The sequence below is a fragment of the Urocampus carinirostris genome, chromosome 11 (genome assembly GCF_059441175.1).
Source record: "Urocampus carinirostris isolate Australia breed hairy pipefish chromosome 11, RoL_Ucar_1.0, whole genome shotgun sequence".
Classification (NCBI taxonomy): Eukaryota; Metazoa; Chordata; class Actinopteri; order Syngnathiformes; family Syngnathidae; genus Urocampus; species Urocampus carinirostris.
The window spans coordinates 18,488,862-18,508,037 of NC_142359.1; the positions used below are offsets into that span (position 1 = coordinate 18,488,862).

At 39.8% G+C, this 19,176-nt stretch overlaps 1 protein-coding gene across 2 annotated transcripts; it reads right to left on the reverse strand.

Moving 5' to 3' along the window:
• Positions 1-4,536: 4,536 nt before the first annotated feature.
• On the reverse strand, positions 4,537-16,140 carry LOC148356628 (uncharacterized). Of its 2 annotated transcripts, none has more exons than XM_088347265.1 (6): positions 16,041-16,140; positions 11,421-11,689; positions 10,219-10,364; positions 10,012-10,151; positions 8,921-9,079; positions 4,537-4,985 (listed from the first exon to the last, which is right to left on the reverse strand). In XM_088347265.1, exons 2-6 carry the CDS (start codon positions 11,669-11,671, stop codon positions 4,806-4,808), a joined length of 876 nt encoding a protein of 291 aa, XP_088203391.1. In that variant the 5' UTR covers positions 11,672-11,689; positions 16,041-16,140; the 3' UTR covers positions 4,537-4,805. The 2 variants fall into 2 exon arrangements, with proteins under 2 accessions (XP_088203391.1, XP_088203390.1); XM_088347264.1 differs by having other exon boundaries at positions 16,031-16,126.
• Between the last annotated feature and the right edge of the window lie 3,036 nt (positions 16,141-19,176).

Here is a 19,176-nt window from a genome sequence, read left to right on the forward strand (position 1 = left end):
ATTCTTAAAAGGTATTCCTAAACAGATTTAAACAATTGAGCAAATATGTTTCAAAATATTCCATGCCTCTGAGGACCTGAGAAACAGTCTCAAAGTTGACCAATCTCGCTTGTTTCCCCTAGAGTTGTGATGTCACGAAAGGAACACAAAACTTTCGAAATGGCGAATCCCATTAACACAACATGGGAGGCAGCTCCAAAACCGACAGCGACTATAGCGAACAGTGATTGTATACCCCTCATTTCTGCTTGGAGAAATTTTAACTTTGCTTACCCTGTCGCTGGGGGCCTTGTGACAGTTGCGTCAGAGTTTCCACTTCCAAAAGCTGCGTGGAGTAAGTTTACCTGCTTCAGTTTCTTCTTTGCTTTCACCTTTGCTGAGGCAGGCGATTGTGGCTTTTCATTTGCATCTTTCACTGCGAGTGTTGGGGTTGGTATAAGATTGACCGGCTAGCTCCCCGTTATCATCGGGGCTGCCGAGGGATACTTGTGTTGTTAGCTATTGGTTGGCGCTCGTTGGCTGTACACAGTGTGTTGTTTGGCCAGCTGGCCTGCCGTGTCCCTTGGTTTATTCCCAGCCGGATTTACGTTTGTCGCCCTAGCCGTTGCCGCTTTTTGTGGTTGGTTCCCAGTTAGCCTGGCTGCTCACTGTCTTTTGGTCAAACAGCCTTGTGTTTTTCTGCCAAGGCTGCAGCATCCTTTCTTGGATCTCTCCCGGTTAGACCCTTTTACCTCTCCGTGTGTTATTTTTGCCAGTTAGCCCCTTTTAGGCTGCTCGTCCTTTTTTGTACCATTACTGAGTCCACCTACGACACGCCTAGGCATTCTTCACAAAAACTACCAAAACTTTGCTTGAAACACTCGTAACCTCTTTGACTATCACATAAACTATTATGGTGACTAGCTTGCTAGGGTGCTAGGTGTTCCTCAGATGACAGCTCCTGAAGTCAAAAGAGACAGGATGTCTTCAAAATGCAGTATCTCAAAAAATAATACGGATGAAATATATTTCATGCAAAAACCATAAAGTGTTTCCTCACATTTTGCACGTTTTAAAAGTAGGGAATACCTTAAACAAACTCAAATGATTTAGGAAAAACTAGACTGTGTTAATTTTTATCATTTTGTGCGAAACCCTGTATGTTACCGTCTTTATTGTCACTGAGTACAATGTTGTGTGCATTGTTCAGGAGATTAGATGTAAAACTCCATGATAAACAGATAAAAGTTTCAAAGAAGTGAAAAGGGAAGGACAAATTAATGGCCCAAGACTAGACCTGGAATCACCCACCCTTTAGAGGCCGAGAGCTTGTTTTTGTTACTGTTTTTTTACCCATACAAAAATTGTTAAAAATAATCTATAATACGGGTAAAACAAATAAAATGGCAGGTTCGTGCCAGAAATGAAATTTACTAGAAATCCATTTTCATATACGTTTCTAAAATAACTTATTACTATGTTCTTACATCATTACCAGGTTGTGATTATTAAAAGTCAATCACTAAGGCATCATGTCAGCATACCTGACAACCTCAGTCGATTGTTCGCCATATTAATGATTGCAATGCCCCTTATTAAGCAATAATAAACCTCAGGAACAACGCAGCACCCATTACTCACAGCAAGACAGACTATGTGGAATAAAAACAAATAGTTTGTGTAGTTTATTTTATTTACCAGATAACAATCGATTTTTTGGAGCATTTTTCTTAGTTCTTTTTCCCACCTGCAATATTTTGAGTTCCTTGTTATACGTAGCGGCACAGGATTTCAAACTTCATCGTCATTAACAATCTACAATGACGTTGTCTGCTACCAGTAACTGAGACAATTCGGATAAGAGGCCGAAATGGGCAAGTTTTTATATTTATTTTATCCCCATACAAAAATTGTTAAACGGCGTACACAATTTGAAATGATCAAAAATAATTAAAATTTTGGGGGAAACGAGTAAGTATGCAGGTACGTGTGCGAAATGAAATTTCCTAGAAAATTGCAATGACCCATCACTGGTAAGCTGTTCTGAAGGAGCACCCAGGAACCAGCAGGCACCACGTTGGAGACCCCTGGTTTAGGCATTTAAATTCTAGTAAAAGCACCTTAATCTCTAAACGCATGGGAAACTGGTGTATTGTGATCCCAGCCCTAGTTAGCATACTTACTGAATTTTGCACTATGTGCAAGCTTTTTAGTGGGGAGACGAGAGAGCAGGGAATTACAATGATTTAAACGAGGAGATGTTTGCCTGAGAAATGAGTTGACTGCGGCGATATTCTTTACATAATAAAAACAGTTATATTTTTAAAAGTGGAATTAAGTCAAAGATAATAATCAGGGCTGAGGATTGAGATCTATGTTTTGTCCTGGTTGAGCTGTAGGAAGTTCTTTGCTATCAATAACTTAATATCTAAAATGCAATGAAAAAGTGTATTAATAAGACAGGCATCATCAGAAGACAGGCCAATGTACAGCTGTGTGTCATCAGCGTATCTTTGAAAACCGATGCGGTTTTGTCCTGATAACCCCAAGGGGTAAAAAGATATTGGGCCCAAAATTGAACCTTGAGGAACCCCACAATGAATTTTATGGGTCCCGGAGAAGCATGCATACATACACATACGTAAAAAGAAATGTCAGTCTGTGAGGTAGGAGTAATAACGGTTCAAAACCGTTAAAAAATAAAAACAACACGCACGTCTTGTGACATCACAAAGTGAATAAAAAGAATGAAGCCCTCTTTAAACAGTACTAAATGATAACAATCTAAAATGAAATATTTGTGAGGCCCAATCGCAGAAAAGTTCAAAAAGTAGGCATGGTAAACAGTATTTGCAAATTAATTGTATCTTGTCTTTGTTTTATTTACCTAAAAAAAAACATGGTTTCATAACAAACAACAATACTCGACAGGCAACCAAAACGAATTCAGTTGAACCGAATTCATTTTTTTATTGCTTTATGTAATCTCTTTTATATGATCATTGTATTTTGGTCTTACAAAAGGGTATATTAACTATACCAGCTGAAAATAGAACCTAAGATTACTCTTTAATGTTTCAAAACCAAGATTCCTACAGCTTAAGGCAAGTTAAATTCAAGACTTTTTAGGACTTTTTTGAATGCTTTTTGGAATCAAATTTAAGACTAATTGAAACAAAACAGAAAAACAAATACTTCTTGGACACACTACATCGTGCCTGGTAGTCATGATCTGCCACAGCTTTTAGCAATGGCGAAAAACGTTAAATGTACACTTTCCCATAGTCCAAAGTCAGGGTTGGGTAGGGTTACTTTAACTTGATTACTTTCATTTACTTTTGGATTATTCCAATACCAAATATGTTAATAAAAGACAAAAGAAACTAAGTATTAATAAAATGACTAAATTTTGTGCAGGCTTGGGGAGTAACGGAATACATGGAACGGCAAAAATGATGTTGGCAAGCTGTTTGGATTTATTTTCATTTTGTTTCTGTCGCATTTTATGTTAGTTTTGACCGAGATCAAAGAGATCAAAGCCAGGAGAGAAAGCTTACCACGTGTTGCGAGTCATCATTTTATTCATATTTAGTTTCTTTTGTCTTTTATTAGCATATTTGATATTGGAGTAATCCAAAAGTAATTGAAAGTAATCCAGTTAAAGTAACCCTACCCAACCCTGTCCAAAGTAAACGTCTCTGTTCCAAGTTGCTCTGTGTATTGTGGGTAGACCTAAGACATGCCCGACAGAAACCAAATCACCGTTTTGATAGTTGTTTTATTGTGGTTACGCCATGTTGCCACCAAACTAAATTGTAAATTATTTAAAAAAAAAATAAAAAAAAGGACAATTGATAAATGCTACAAAATCTTTTTAGTTCAAATAAATAGAAATCTCAGGAATGTGTTCACATTTTTAAGACTTTCAAAAATTGGATTTAAGACCTTTTAATGCCAATAAAGGCCTTATCTTTTTAGAGTAATGAATTCAATGCCTTATAAGACTTTTCAAGGATCGGCCAACACCCTACAAATCTATTTGATTAAATATTCCAGTAATACATAAATATGTAACCACATATTTTATACTGTACACGTGTATCTGCATGTATATTTATATATTAATTTGAGAAAAATGGGAAGCCGAGGTATCTGTTATAAACGCTGTATAGGCATTTACAGAAATGTTATATTAGTTTTACCTGGTTATATCAGTATCAGAAATTATTTTCCCCCCATTTTATTAACACTCCACTTATTGAAACATAAATATTTTGTTTGTTTGTTGTACATGATTCAATTGTTTGTTTGTTTGTACATGATTCAGATTGAATCGTTTCTTGTACATGATTCAATTGTTTGTTTGTTTGTACATGATTCAAATTGAATCGTTTCTCCGGCGCCGTCACGAATGGCAGCCACTCCAGCAGCTCCCGTGTTATTTTCGATTGTTCTCAGTTATTTTCGATTGTTCTCAGCTTAGGGATGCTGCTGGAAAAGTGAATTTCCCTTCGGGGATGAATAAAGTATCTATCTATCTATCTATCTATCTAGACTTGGACTCCAGTGCCGAAAAAGTCTGATCGGGACATACCTACTGATTGAGCTGGATCAAAATTGATTATGGTGTGGCAATCTGGACACGTACATTTTTATGTTTAGCCTTTTTTTCTTCCTTGTGAGCGATCTTGTGTTTATGTACAGGAAAGAGGTTACCTTTGCATTTTTAGAGTATTGATGGTTTCCGATTTTCAACATGACATGATAATGGTCCAAGTGAAGAGTTAATTGTGTCCACACTGACAGCTCGTAACTGGTGTGTTCCATCAAACCACTTGGGAGGGATCCCAGCAGAATCTGTGTCCTCGGTCCAAGGCAGAGAGTTTGTCCATGTCACTGTCGCTCAGAGTAAAGTCAAAGATCCTGAAGTTCTCACGGATCCGGTCCGGGTTGGATGATTTGGGGAGCACCGGGACGCCCTGCTGCACAGCCCAGCGGAGCAGCACCTGAAGGTCACAGTACACATCTTTTTGTACAGCAATAGCCACTTTCTTTTTAAACCTGAGAGCTACTATTTTTCTACTTCTTAGCGTGAAGGGCTATCAGTTTACCGTAAATTCCCGACTGTTCAAGATAGCGATTACAAAGACAAGCACCTAATACTAATTAACAGTAATATGCATATTTAAAATAACATGTACGATAATGTTATTACTATGTTGTCACTCTTTTATGATGTTATTACTAGGTTATAATTATTTGAACTAGGCTTTTAAAAAGTCTCAGACAAAGCTGTGGCAGATCATGACTACCAGGCACGATGTAGTGTGACCAAGAAGTATTTGTTTTTTTGTTTTGTTTCAATTAGTCTTAAATTTGATTCCAAAAAGCATTCAAAAAAGTCCTAAAAAGTCTTGAATTTAACTTGCCTTAAGATGTAGGAATCTTGGTTTTGAAACATTAAAGAGTAATCTTAGGTTCTATTTTCAGCTGGTATAGTTAATATACCCTTTTGTAAGACCAAAATACAATGATCATATAAAAGAGATTACATAAAGCAATAAAAAAATGAATTTGGTTCAACTGAATTCGTTTTGGTTGCCTGTCGAGTATTGTTGTTTGTTATGAAACCATGTTTTTTTTAGGTAAATAAAACAAAGACAAGATACAATTAATTTGCAAATACTGTTTACCATGCCTACTTTTTGAACTTTTCTGCGATTGGGCCTCACAAATATTTCATTTTAGATAGTTATCATCTAGTACTGTTTAAAGAGGGCTTCATTCTTTTTGTTCACCTCGTGATGTCACAAGACGTGCGTGTTGTTTTTATTTTTTAACGGTTTTGAACCGTTATTACTCCTACCTCACAGACTGACATTTCTTTTTACGTATGTGTATGTATGCATGCTTCTCCGGGACCCATAAAATTCATTGTGGGGTTCCTCAAGGTTCAATTTTGGGCCCAATATCTTTTTACCCCTTGGGGTTATCAGGACAAAACCGCATCGGTTTTCAAAGATACGCTGATGACACACAGCTGTACGTTGGCCTGTCTTCTGATGATGCCTGTCTTATTAATACACTTTTTCATTGCATTTTAGATATTAAGTTATTGATAGCAAAGAACTTCCTACAGCTCATCTCATCTCATCTCATCAGCCGTACCGCTTATCCTCATTAGGGTCGCGGGGGGGCTGGAGCCCATCCCAGCCATCTCCGGGCAGTGGGCAGGGGACACCCTGAACTGGTTGCCAGCCAATCGCAGGGCACACAGGGACAGACAACTCATTCGCTCATTCACACCTAGGGACAATTTGGACCGGCCAATTAGGACAAAACATAGATCTCAATCCTCAGCCCTGATTATTATCTTTGACTTAATTCCACTTTTAAAAATATAACTGTTTTTATTATGTGAAGAATATCGCCGCAGTCGACTCATTTCTCAGGCAAACATCTCCTCGTTTAAATCATTGTAATTCCCTGCTCTCTCGTCTCCCCACTAAAAAGCTTGCACATAGTGCAAAATTCAGTAAGTATGCTAACTGGGGCTGGGATCACAATACACCAGTTTCCCATGTGTTTAGAGATTAAGGTGCTTTTACTAGAATTTAAATGCCTAAACCAAGGGTCTCCAACGTGGTGCCTGCTGGTTCCTGGGTGCTCCTTCAGAACAGCTTACCAGTGATAGGTCATTGCAATTTTCTAGGAAATTTCATTTCGCACACGTACCTGCATACTTACTCGTTTCCCCCAAAATTTTAATTATTTTTGATCATTTCAAATTGTGTACGCCGTTTCACAATTTTTGTACGGGGATAAAATAAATATAAAAACTTGCCCATTTCGGCCTCTTATCCGAATCGTCTCGGTTACTGGAAGCAGACAACGTCATTGTAGATTGTTAATGATGATGAAGTTTGAAATCCTGTGCCGCTACGTATAACAAGGAACTCAAAATATTGCAGGTGGGAAAAAGAACTAAGAAAAATGCTCCAAAAAATCGATTGTTATCTGGTAAATAAAATAAACTACACAAACTATTTGTTTTTATTCCACATAGTCTGTCTTGCTGTGAGTAATGGGTGCTGCGTTGTTCCTGAGGTTTATTATTGCTTAATAAGGGGCATTGCAATCATTAATATGGCGAACAATCAACTGAGGTTGTCAGGTATGCTGACATGATGAAAAATGCTCCAAAAAATCGATTGTTATCTGGTAAATAAAATAAACTACACAAACTATTTGTTTTTATTCCACATACTGGACTGTCTCAGAAAATTAGAATATTGTGATAAAGTTCTTTATTTTCTGTAATGCAATTAAAAAAACAAAAATGTCATACATTCTGGATTCATTACACATCAACTGAACTATTTCAAGCCTTTTATTATTTGAATATTGCTGAATTTGGCTTACAGCTTAAGAAAACTCAAAAATCCTATCTCAAAATATTAGAATATCATGAAAAAGTATACAAGTAGGCTATTCAACAAATCACCTGAATCATCTAATTAACTCGAAACACCTTGCGAGGGTTTCCTGAGCCTTAAAAACACTCAGCTTGGTTCAGTAAACTAAATCACAAGTATGGGGAAGACTCCTGATCTGACTGCTGTCCAGAGGACCATCATTCATACCCTCCATCAGGAAGACATTTCTCAAAAAGCAGGCTGTTCACAGAGTGCAGTTTCAAAGCATATCCACAAAAAGTCTGTTGGAAGGGAAAAATGTGGCCGGAAACGCTGCACAACCAAGAGAGATGACTGCAGCCTTAACAAAATTGTGAAGAAGAGCCGCTTCCAGAATTTGAGGGAGCTTCAAAGACAGTGGGCTGAAGCTGGAGTCCAGGTATCAAAAGCCACAGTTCTCAGACGTGTCCGGGAAATGGGCTACAATAGCCGTATTCCCATGGTCAAGCCACTTCTGAACTCAAGACAACGGAAGAAGCGTCTGACTTGGGCTATGGAGAAGAAGCACTGGACAGTTGCAGAGTGGTCCAAAGTCCTCTTTTTAGACGAAAGCAAGTTTTGCATTTCATTTGGAAGTCAAGGCGCCAGAGTCTGGAGAAAGGCTGGAGAAGAGCAAAATCCAAGTTGCTTGAAATCCAGTGTGAAGTTCCCACAGTCAGCAATGGTTTGGGGAGCCATGTCAGCTGCTGGTGTTGGTCCACTGTGTTTCATCAAGTCCAGAGTAAATGCAACTGTGTACCAAAAGATTTTAGAGCACTACATGCTTCCATCTGCTGAAAAGCTCTATGGAGATGAGGATTTCATTTTCCAGCATGATCTGGCACCTGCCCACAGTGCCAAAACCACCAGTAACTGGTGCACTGACCATGGCATCACTGTCCTTGATTGGCCTGCTAATTCCCCTGACCTGAACCCCATCGAGAATTTGTGGGGTATAGTTAAGAAGAAGATGAAAGACACCAGACCTACAAATGCAAATGAGCTGAAGGCCGCTATCGAAGCATCCTGGGCATCAATAACACCTCAGCAATGCCACGCCGGATTGATGCAGTAATCCGTGCAAAAGGATCCCCAACCAAGTACTGAGTGCATCAATGGACATTTTCAAATTAGTTTACTTTTGCTGTTATAAAATTATTTTTTTACTTGGTCTGAGGAAGTATTCTAATATTTTGAAATAGGATTTTTGAGTTTTTTTTCAGCTGTAAGCCAAAATCAGCAATATTCAAATAATAAAAGGCTTGAAATAGTTCAGTTGATGTGTAATGAATCTAGAATGTATGACATTTTTGTTTTTTTAATTGTATTACAGAAAATAAAGAACTTTATCACAATATTCTAATTTTCTGAGACAGTCCTGTATATATATATATATATATATATATATATATATATATATATATATACCTTTAATCTAATATCCTAAAAGGTATGTGAAATAATGACACAAAAATGTGAGCTTTTACCTGAGCTGGAGTGCGCTGGCAGGTCTTTGCCACTTGGACCACCTGTGGATCTGTGAGCAGCTCCCCCCGGCCCAGAGACGTGTAGGCCTGGAAGCACACGCCAAAATCTTGGCATACGCGCCTCAGCTCAGCCTGGCATTCAAGAGGGTGGAACTCAACCTGAAACAGGGATTGGCGTCAATGTTGAGACTGAAAAACAGCGTTTAGACAATACAGACATCCGTCGCGAAGAAGCCGTATACTTTTCATGGATTCCCTACTTAACAAATTTGCTTTGTGCTCTGCATTCTGGTTATCTAAACAAACTTCCTACTTATCGTTATTTAATGTTATAGTGTTTATTTGTAAAATAAATAAAACAGAAAACGGTTATACTGTACAATACTTTTGCTGAGAACAACGTGGAACAGAAGCTGCAATGTCATTATACAAAGCCACAGTGGAGAGCGTTCTTGAATATGGCGTCACTGTGTGGTATGGTGGAAGCTGGGCAGCAGACACGAAAAAAAAACACAGCCCAGAAAATCATAGGCTGGTCTCTACCCAGTTGGGACTACATTGCCTGCTTACAATGTCGCAGTAGAGATTTTGCAAGTTGAATTACTTGAGAAATGGGTACTCAAGTCTTATTTATCGACTCATTTTGGTATTTTTGTTGCTTTTAAATGTTATTGCACTACTGTTACAATGTACTATTTTTCATTGCACCATTTTAAGAACTTAAGCCAGTCTCCAAACACTATCTTGTAAATATTTGCGCTTATTAGTCTTAAATTATTTTCCCATTTTTATCTTTTAAATTTGTATAACATATTTATCCTGGAGTCTCGTGTTCACTCTCGTTGCAGACAATGCTTACTACGTTTTTCTGAATAAAGAAAAGGACAATTCAATTCAATTTATTTGTTTAATAATTGCTTGAGTCTGTAACAGGGTTTTTCTTCTTCGGTTTTATTGTGTAATTGAGTATTTAAAGGTAAAGAAAATAAAGGTTTCTACTTAATGAATTTCATCCATCAGGTTCTTTTTTGGAACCTAACCCTCGCAATAAATGGGAAATCACTGTAAACGTATTTGGTCCTACTACATACCTGCAGTACCGCAGGCCGAACCTTGCAGTTTTTCATCAGCTCCCTCATGTGGTCAGGGGTGTAATTGGACACACCAATGGCTTTGAGTTTACCTTGAGAGAGCAGTTCCTCCAGTGCAGCCCAACTCTTAGCTCTGTTGCCTGCAGGAAACAACCTCATTAGCGAGAGAATTTTAGATAAATGTCATACAAAAACCTCTATACGTGCCTGGGTTGCGGTCGTCAGACACATCCAAGCCCTGAGTCCCAGGCCAGTGGATCAGGTAGAGGTCGATGTAATCCATCCCAAGGCAAGACAGGCTGCGCAACGCTCCTTCCATGGCCCCCTCTCCTTGATCTTTGGGGCCTAGTTTACTGTGAGGAGCAGAAGGAACTTGTCAACAACATTACTGGACCGACCACAATATTGTAAAAAAGGCCTACTAGAATAACAGAACTTCATTTTGGGTTAATAAGACTGGCCAACCACTGCCTAAAGTCAGCTTGGGTAAGCTCCCGATATTTTGCGACCCTTATTGCAACCATCATTCCATTATCTGCACCGCTTATCCTCAGTAGGGTCGCGGGGGTGCTGGAGCCCATCTAAGCTATCTACGTGCAGAGGGCAGGGGACACCCTGAACTGGTTGCCAGCCAGTCACCGAGACAGACAACCATTCACTCACTCATTCATACCTAGGGACAATTTGAACGGGCCTGACATGCATGTTTTTGGAATGTGGGAGGCAACCGGAGTGCCCGGAGGAGACTCACGCAGGTGCAGAGAGAACATGCAAACTCCACATGGGGAAGTTGTAGCTGTACTTGAACCCTAAACCTCTGCCGTGGGGCTGCGCGCTAACCATCCAGCGTTAAGAAACTTAAATCTCAATTAATAGTATTCTAAGCAAGTACAGAATCAGCTCCCAACAAGTATACAACAGCACTCATCATCCAAGGGGAATCCCTCACATCAGGGTTCAATATTTTCAGACACCACTGAAAAGCCATCTTGCCACTAAGAAAAGGTATTCTTTATAGACTGATTTAGATCAGTACAGTAGTTTTTAACTGGCCTGACTTTAGGACCCACCATCACACAGTAATTACTGGCCTCGACCCAAACAAGAAAAAAAATTCCACTTCTCAAACTCTTTGAATGAAAAGGATTGAGCAGTTTAAACCAATGATCTCAAGCCAAAGCCTGACCGGACCTGATCTAAATTTCAGGCTGGGGATCACGCTCAGCTCAGGCCCTCTTGCAGAATATTTGGTATTATCCACCCAACTTTGTTCTGTTTCAATAGTATTTTTTTAACAAAAATTTTGTAACCAAAGACAGCCTTTCACGGACTGGTTTGTTTGGATCACATTACCAAATAGAAGAGAATTAGCAATTGTTTAAATCGATCTCAGTTAGAAACACACACACCTGGTGATGAACACATCCTCTCTGGTCAAGCCATATTTTGGTAGGAGCTGCTTGAGGGCACAACCCAGCTCAGCTTCATTCCCATAGACGGCGGCACTGTCGAAAGCCCGGTAACCTGCAGCCAACGAAGCTTCTACAGCTTGGAACACGGCCTCAGCACCGCGGAGTCGGTACATCCCTAAACCCAGTAGAGGCATCTGTGCCCCAGTGTTTAGGATGACGGGTGGTGTGCTGGAGGATGAGGAGGACATCTTCTGTGTTACTTGTAGCTAACGGAGTGCAAGAAAGAAACACGTTATAAGAGAAATGTATGAAAGCGTTACTCATGTGCATTGAATGAGTGGCCGACCGGGGACCCAAATGCGTAACGTTTTACACAATGCTTTATTAAGGGATGGGGGAAGTCAGGGCAAGAGGAAAAAGACAGCAATCTGGTGCTCGCTGGGCAGGAAGCCCTTGCACCCGGTGACAGGTGACAGAGGAGAACGAAACATGGTCGGGGATCGGAAGAAAATCGGGTAGCCGGGTCAGGAGAACAAAGCGTGGTCGGGGATCGGAAGCAAGTCGGGTAGCCGGGACAGGAGAACAAAGCATGGTTGGGGATCGGAAGTAAGTCGAGTAGCCAGGACAGGAGACCGAAGCGATGTCAGGTATCGGAAGCAAGTCGGGTAGCTGGGACAGGGGAACGAAGCGTGGTCGGGGATCAGAACAAGTCGGGTAGCCGGGACGGGAGAATGGAGTGTGGTCGGAAATCTGAACAAGTCGGGTAGCCGGGACGGGAGAACGAAGCGTGGTCGGAGATCAGAAGCAAGTCAGGTGGCCGGGACAGGAGAACGAAGCGTGGTCGGGGATCGATACAGGAAACAGGGGCCGGAATCAGGCAGGATACAGGAACAGGTCGGGATCAAAACGGGAGCCAGAGTCAAAAGTGCTTGCCTTGCATGCGCTGGGGTTCGCTGACAGACTGACCATGAATGAACGGGAATGACTTGCTTAAATAGGCAGAGGGCTAATTAGGGAATGAGTGGCAGCTGGGGCTGAAAGAGTGAGCGCAGGTGAGGGCAGTTATCGGGCAAGTGACAGAATTGTGACACAGACGGGTCTTAAGACATATCTTTAGCAAGGAGACCAGTGTATTACCATCACTTGGAAACTGCCTTTGTATAGTAAATTTTAAAAAGTATAAAAGTATAGAACAGACTATCCACTGAATTAAAAACCATTGCAAGTTAAGGAACACATTTCACATTTGGGTTACAATGAATTCAAAATCAACAACTTTGTGAAAAGAGATGAGGAAAAAAAAGGCTGACGAGCTTATCTTGACAGTCCGAACACTTTTCACATTAATCTTATCATACAACTAGGCCTGTTGCAAATGTGATATATTCGTTACCATGTTTTTCCTCTCCATCCCCTTTTGTGACCACTCCTAATTAAAATGAATGGATGTCAACGAGCAGCGACACACACACAGAAGCAGACAACAAGGGCACTCTATGGTCATCATGGCTGGTCGATTTTTAGTTTCAAAACCACTCACTGCTTCAGTATTTTGGACAGATTTTAGATAACATTGAGCGGTAGCGGAAAGCCCCAAAATACAGAAGAGGCAGTCTGTTGTTTTAACAAGTTAATTGTGATTTCTTCATTTTTTTTTTTAACTTGATTTATTGACCATTAAATCTCTCTTCCGTAATAAAGTGTACAGTGTATGTAATATTAAGCTCATATTATCATAGTAGGGTATAATGCAAATGGAAAAAAAAGGGCAGTTTATTTGTCAATCGTTATTATTTGTGTGACGATTAATCGTCTCCAGAATTTCCTAATCTTGACAGCCCTACATAAAATCCGTTTTTATAACATGGTATTATTTGCAGAATAAATAGCATCCTATTATCATTCAAAGAAACTGAAATTAACATCCATCCATCCATTATCTGCACATCTTATCCTCAGTAGGGTCGCGGGGGTTCTGGAGCCCATCCCAGCTATCTTCGGGCAGTGGGCAGGGGACACCCTGATCTGGTTGGAGGGCACACAGGGACAGACATTCACACCGTAGGGACAATTGGACCGGCCAAATAACCTGATGCCCTCACACTCAACTTTCCTTTTTTATTTACAGTCACCACGTGGGAAAGGGGTAGGATACAATTCTCAGGAAAAGCCAATGGAAAGGTGGCCAAAGGGCTACTGCCATAATCTGGAAAAATGGTTAAACCCACAGAGGAAACCCGCACAAGCACAGGGAGAACATGCAAACTCCACACAGGAGGTTCGATCTCATGACCTCAGAACTGTGCCACACACACACTAACCACTGCGACGCCGTGCTGCCACCGAAAATAACAATGAACACTTAATATTAAGATATTATAAATGTAGGATTATAATTTGTCATCACACCATTTGATTCAACAATATTACACACAAAATTAGACTAAATTAGTTTCGATAAATGAATAGCAGTGGTAGGGGCAATCCATCATGTATATGTCGTGATATCATTTTTAACGATTTTTAAAATCATCGTGTTCCGCCGGAATCGATTTTTGTGACATTATATCCGAAACGTACAAATGCGGGAAAGCAAACAGAAATGGAAAATGGAAGAAAGCGAGCAATGAGAACTTAGGCCGGCGCCGAAAAATTTTAAACCTAAAGTATGGACACAGTTTGGTTTTAATGCAGTTCCAGGGAGGACGGCGACAGACACGACCATAAGCACAGGGTTTTGAGAAAAATAAGTTTAATTTGAAGGATCTTAATTTGATAGCTTACACTTGCACTGTTTTAGAGGATCTATTTAAATTGATCATCTTACAATGTTGAATGTAAATAGGATCATTAATTGACCACATTTGTGTTATGTTGGCATTTCAGTTCATGGCATTTTGTAGCTGTAAACCTGTCGCATTGTACATGTTATGTTCTTATTCTCTCAGTTGAAATAAATGTCAGCTTCCGGACTGACTGACACGGACTGATGTGCATCGTTTGAACATCATTTGAGGATTATTCTCCCAGAAGTGTATGATTTAATTTGCTTGTTTATTAAGAAAGAAAAATTCAATCGCAATCATCACTTATATCGAATCGCAATATTTGTAGAATGTCAATTATCGAGAATCATGATATAAATCGAACCGGCACCTTAGTATCGTGATAAAATTTAATCGTGTCCAAAGAAAATCGTCCCACCTCTATTAAAAGATATATGTTGTTTTTTTAAATTATTTTTTAAATAAATTTTATCATTTACACATGGTTTAATTTAACCAATAAGAACTGTTATACAAAAGGCTGGGCAGCACGGCGGCGCAGTGGTTAGCGCTTGTGCGGCACAGTTCATGTCATGGGAACCTGTCGTGGGTTCAAATCCAGCTCCAGACTTCCTGTGCGGAGTTTGTATGTTCTCCCCGTGCTTGCGTGGGTTTCCTCCGGGCACTCCGGTTTCCTCCCACGTTCCAAAAACATGCATTTCAGGTGAATTGGGCGGTCCAAATTGTCCCTAGGTGTGAATGAGCGAGTGAGTTGTCTGTCCCCGTGTGCCCTGCGATTGGCTGGCAACCAGTTCAGGGTGTCCCCTGCCCACTGCCCGGAGATGGCTGGGATGGGCTCCAGACCCCCCGCGACCCTAATGAGGATAAGCGGTACGGCTGATGAGATGAGATGAGATATAAAAGGCTCAGAATGACTCTGCATTTCTAGTACGATTCGTTAATGTAACCTTGAATAAATTTTGCTTTGGATTCTCTATCGAAGGCATGGAGGCTAGATACGTTTTTAATGTCATTGTCCAAGCTACGGGCGGCACGGCGGTTGAGTGGTTGGTGCGTCCGCGGCACAGTTCTGAGGTCATGTGATCAAATCCAGCTACCAGCCTTCCTGTGCGGCGTTTGCATGTTCTCCTACCACATTCCATGCATGTCAGGTGTCTCCAAATTGTCCCTAGGTGTGAATGGGCGGGTGAATGGTTGTATATCTCTGTGTGCCATGGGACTTACTGGCAACCAGTTCAGGGTGTCCCCTGCCCGCAACCCGATGATTGCTGGGATGGGCTCCAGCACCCCCGGGACCCTGCTGAGGATAAGCGGTGCAGATAATGGATGGATAGATGTCCGAGCTATTGCACATTTTCGGTCCATTGCATGTAATGATTTGGTCTTCCTTCGGATAGTTTATTTTCCCCTCATATCAAATCCCATTTGTTTTATCTGAAAGTAGCATTTCAAATTTGCCGAAAAGCTTCTGTTTGCCCCTCTAAAACCTACATCATCTGAGTGGTTTGATAACGGATCAAATCATGTTACTTTAGGGGTGTTGCCTCTATACATCGGTTATGTGTCATCTGGAGGCTACCCACGTGTTATTAGACGGCTATCTGGCAAAAACACAACCCTTTTAAGGGGAAAAGACAGTCGGTAACATGGTCTCCTCTTTCGCTACCATTTCATTCAAAATGCCCGTAACTGAAATTCAAGTTCTAGTATTGATATATACGAGCGTCCCAAGGTATGTACAATGCTTAAGTACTTGGTTACAACAAACTTTAAGGATAAAACTAACATTCGTGAGGTCGGTGTGTGATAAAGGTTTCTCACCTATACGAACCTTTTGAGTCTTTTTGTAGTTTAAAACGTGATATAATAACCAACAGAGTAAAATAATAATAGTTTAGCTGATGTAAAATCGCACTGGGCAGAGGTTGGCATACTCATAGATAATAGTACTTTAACTGTAATGCGTATTGCCTAATAAAGGACGGTAACGCGCCGCCATGTTGAATGTGGCGAACATTTCGTATCGTTTTCAACAGAGATCCGTGGATTTCATTGCCAACCCTCCAATGGACACGGTAAATTGCTTGCCTATCAAATGTTAGACTAAAATACGGGTCGTTGACTATGTAGTCATGGTTGTATGTGTTTTTCAACTATATTAGTTAGGTGCAGGCGACACAGTACATTATATTTATTCTTTAACTTCTTAACAATCCTGCAAAATTCACATGAAATCCCATTCCAGGACGTTCATTTTGTTGTTATAAATGCACCCATGTTTATTTGTATTGAATTTAAATAATTATTTAATTGTTTGATTTAATGTTTCAATGTACGGTATACAATACATTCATTCAGTACTTTCCCAGCAACGTTTCTAAGTGGTGTTCTGATAAGTCTGCCACAATCCAATCATACCACTGGCAAAATCTAGTTATATCCAGGCTTAACAAGGTCTCTTGTGACTTATTTGTTTCCAAGAGGATTTCTCGTTGAACATACGCCTCCCAATCTCTGTTTATGGACAATCATTTAGTAGCAGAGATACTATGCAATTTTGTATGGAAAAATAGAACCCACAATGTTAAAAAATCTGTTCTTTGCTAATGAATATTCAAAAGGAGGATTACAATATCTTGATTTTGGTAGTTTAAAGTGTTTCTTTTAAAATCAATTGGGTACTACACTAGGAAAAAAATCCTGACTCTATGTGGTATATCATTCCCTGTATACTATTGTTCTTAGCTTGTAATTACAATATCGATAAAGTCCCGATAAAAATGTCTTTTTTCTTCTCTCTTGGTCTCTTGTTTTCAAACACAATTTCCATCCGCATAAAAACTGTTTAAGGAACAATCAAGATATTTTATTCAAACATAAATGCCTTTTTTAAACAGCGGTTTGACTACAATATTATAATAATGTCTCAATTATTTAATAGGCTTGGTCAACTATACGCTTACATAGAATTCATTGAAACATAAAATTTTCCTACTTTACCTGGTGACAATGTAAAATTTGTTGGTGCAATCGTTCCTTTGGAAATGTTCCTGTGTTTGTTCAATAAAGCATTTTAAAAAGAAAGTGACTTTCTTACTTTGCCCGGAAAATGCCATTGTTCAGTTCAGTTTCCTTTTTGTCAATCCACACCCCTTTCCTATAAAACAGTGGTCAACCATTGTCTTGGTGCTTTTTTTAAGGAGGACTGTGTCCTGTTCACAAGCCCAGAATATTCTGTTAATTTCTTATGTATTGTCTTTGTAATAAAAGTCCTCAAAATAACTGATCCCTTCAGCTGTGGTTCCTTTGTCCAAATAATCTGTCGGATTAACAGAAATTCAACACACACCGGGACAGGGATTGTGTGCTTTACGCCAATACAAACGACACGATTTTATAGAAGAAGAATAGAATAGAATATATTTTACTTTTATTGTCATTCTTTGTAACCATGCATAGAGAACAAAATGTCGATACACCTGACCCATACAGTTAAAATGTAGCGGGCCGATGCAGCCGCAGCCAAACAGGGTGCCGCCATTTTAGACCCAGCTTGCTGTGTTGGGGGTCATTTAGTGACCAAACCCCCCCAATTCCTGCTGTGTTTCCAAAATTGTTAACAAATTAAAAAACATGGGGGAGGGAAATATACTTTTGTTTTATTATGGTTTCCATAGTAGGACCAACACTGACTTGTTTGACATTGGCGCAAAAATCCAACTTAAACTTTATTAATGTGATTGTATTTACCTTTTTCAAAAGACTGCTGTTTTATTTGCCTAAATGCATGCTGCGTTTTTTTAGCACTCTATTTGTTGCCCAGGTAAAAGGCACGTTATGCATGTTCATGTTCCATTTTTTTCTTTTTTTTTTAATTCTTCAAAATAAAAATTACATCAGGTATTGGATTCCTTTATTGCATTTCTTTAAATTTATCAAAGCATTTAAACATATTGTAATTCATTATTATGGTAACAAAGAGGTGGTAGCTATATATATATATATATATATATATATATATGCGGCACAGTTCTAAGGTCTTGGAAACCTCCTGTGTGGGTTCAAATCCAGCTACCGGACTTCCTGTGCGGAGTTTGTATGTTATCCCCGTGCGTGGGATTCCTCCGGGCACTCCGGTTTCCTCCCACATTCCAAAGACATGCATATCAGGTGGATTGGCCAGTCCAAATTGTCCCTAGGTGTGAATGAGTTGTCTGTCCCTGTGTGCCCTGCGATTGGCTGGCAACCAGTTCAGGGTGTCCCCTGCCCACTGCCTGATGATTGCTGGGATGGACTCCAGCACCCCCGCGACCCTACTGAGGATAAGCGGCGCAGCTAATGAGATGAGATGAGATATATAGATGTAGATATATATGCATATACACAGCATGTGTTGCATTCATTCATTCAGCATGTGTTGCATTCAGTCATTCATTCATTCATTCATTCATGTATTCATTCATTTTGCAGCTCCAAACAAATTTGTTTTTTGTTCCAATATGACTCAACAGTTTGGGTTGACGACCACTGGCCTAACAGTTCAGAGGTTCGAAAGCTTGGACCTTGATAAAATTTGAAGTTTTATCTATCGAGGTAAAACAGGAGGTGGCATTATTCCAACTGTATATTTTTGTTTGAAATCATTGTTTCCTTGATGGAGGGAATGAGGAAAACACTCCAAACCCTCCTCACTCGGCCTTGTTGCTATGGAAGAGACATGGCGAGCATGATTCGCTGTAATTGGCTTGCCTCTTGCCTCGTCAGCCAATCAAATGCCGGCAAGTGAAATCAACGATATTTGATCCGGATGATAATTATAAATCTACAAACCGTTCAAAATCGAATTGAATTGAATCATAGTTGGTAGTTTGATGATAAATGACTCCACTTAATTTGTTTTCGATAGGTAAAAATGTTGAACTGTGTCAAAGTAGAAATGATGACATCGAGTTTTTCATTTTCAGAAT

What these genes read in the sequence shown, in the direction of transcription:
- LOC148356628 (XM_088347265.1), bottom strand. Translation starts at nt 11,671, where the DNA reads ATGTCCTCCTCATCCTCCAGCACACCACCCGTCATCCTAAACACTGGG. An exon ending in GAGGATGTGTTCATCACCAG is followed by an intron (nt 10,365 to 11,420) that starts GTGTGTGTGTTT and finishes TGCTCCTCACAG; the next exon opens with TAAACTAGGCCCCAAAGATC. An exon ending in GTCTGACGACCGCAACCCAG is followed by an intron (nt 10,152 to 10,218) that starts GCACGTATAGAG and finishes TGTTTCCTGCAG; the next exon opens with GCAACAGAGCTAAGAGTTGG.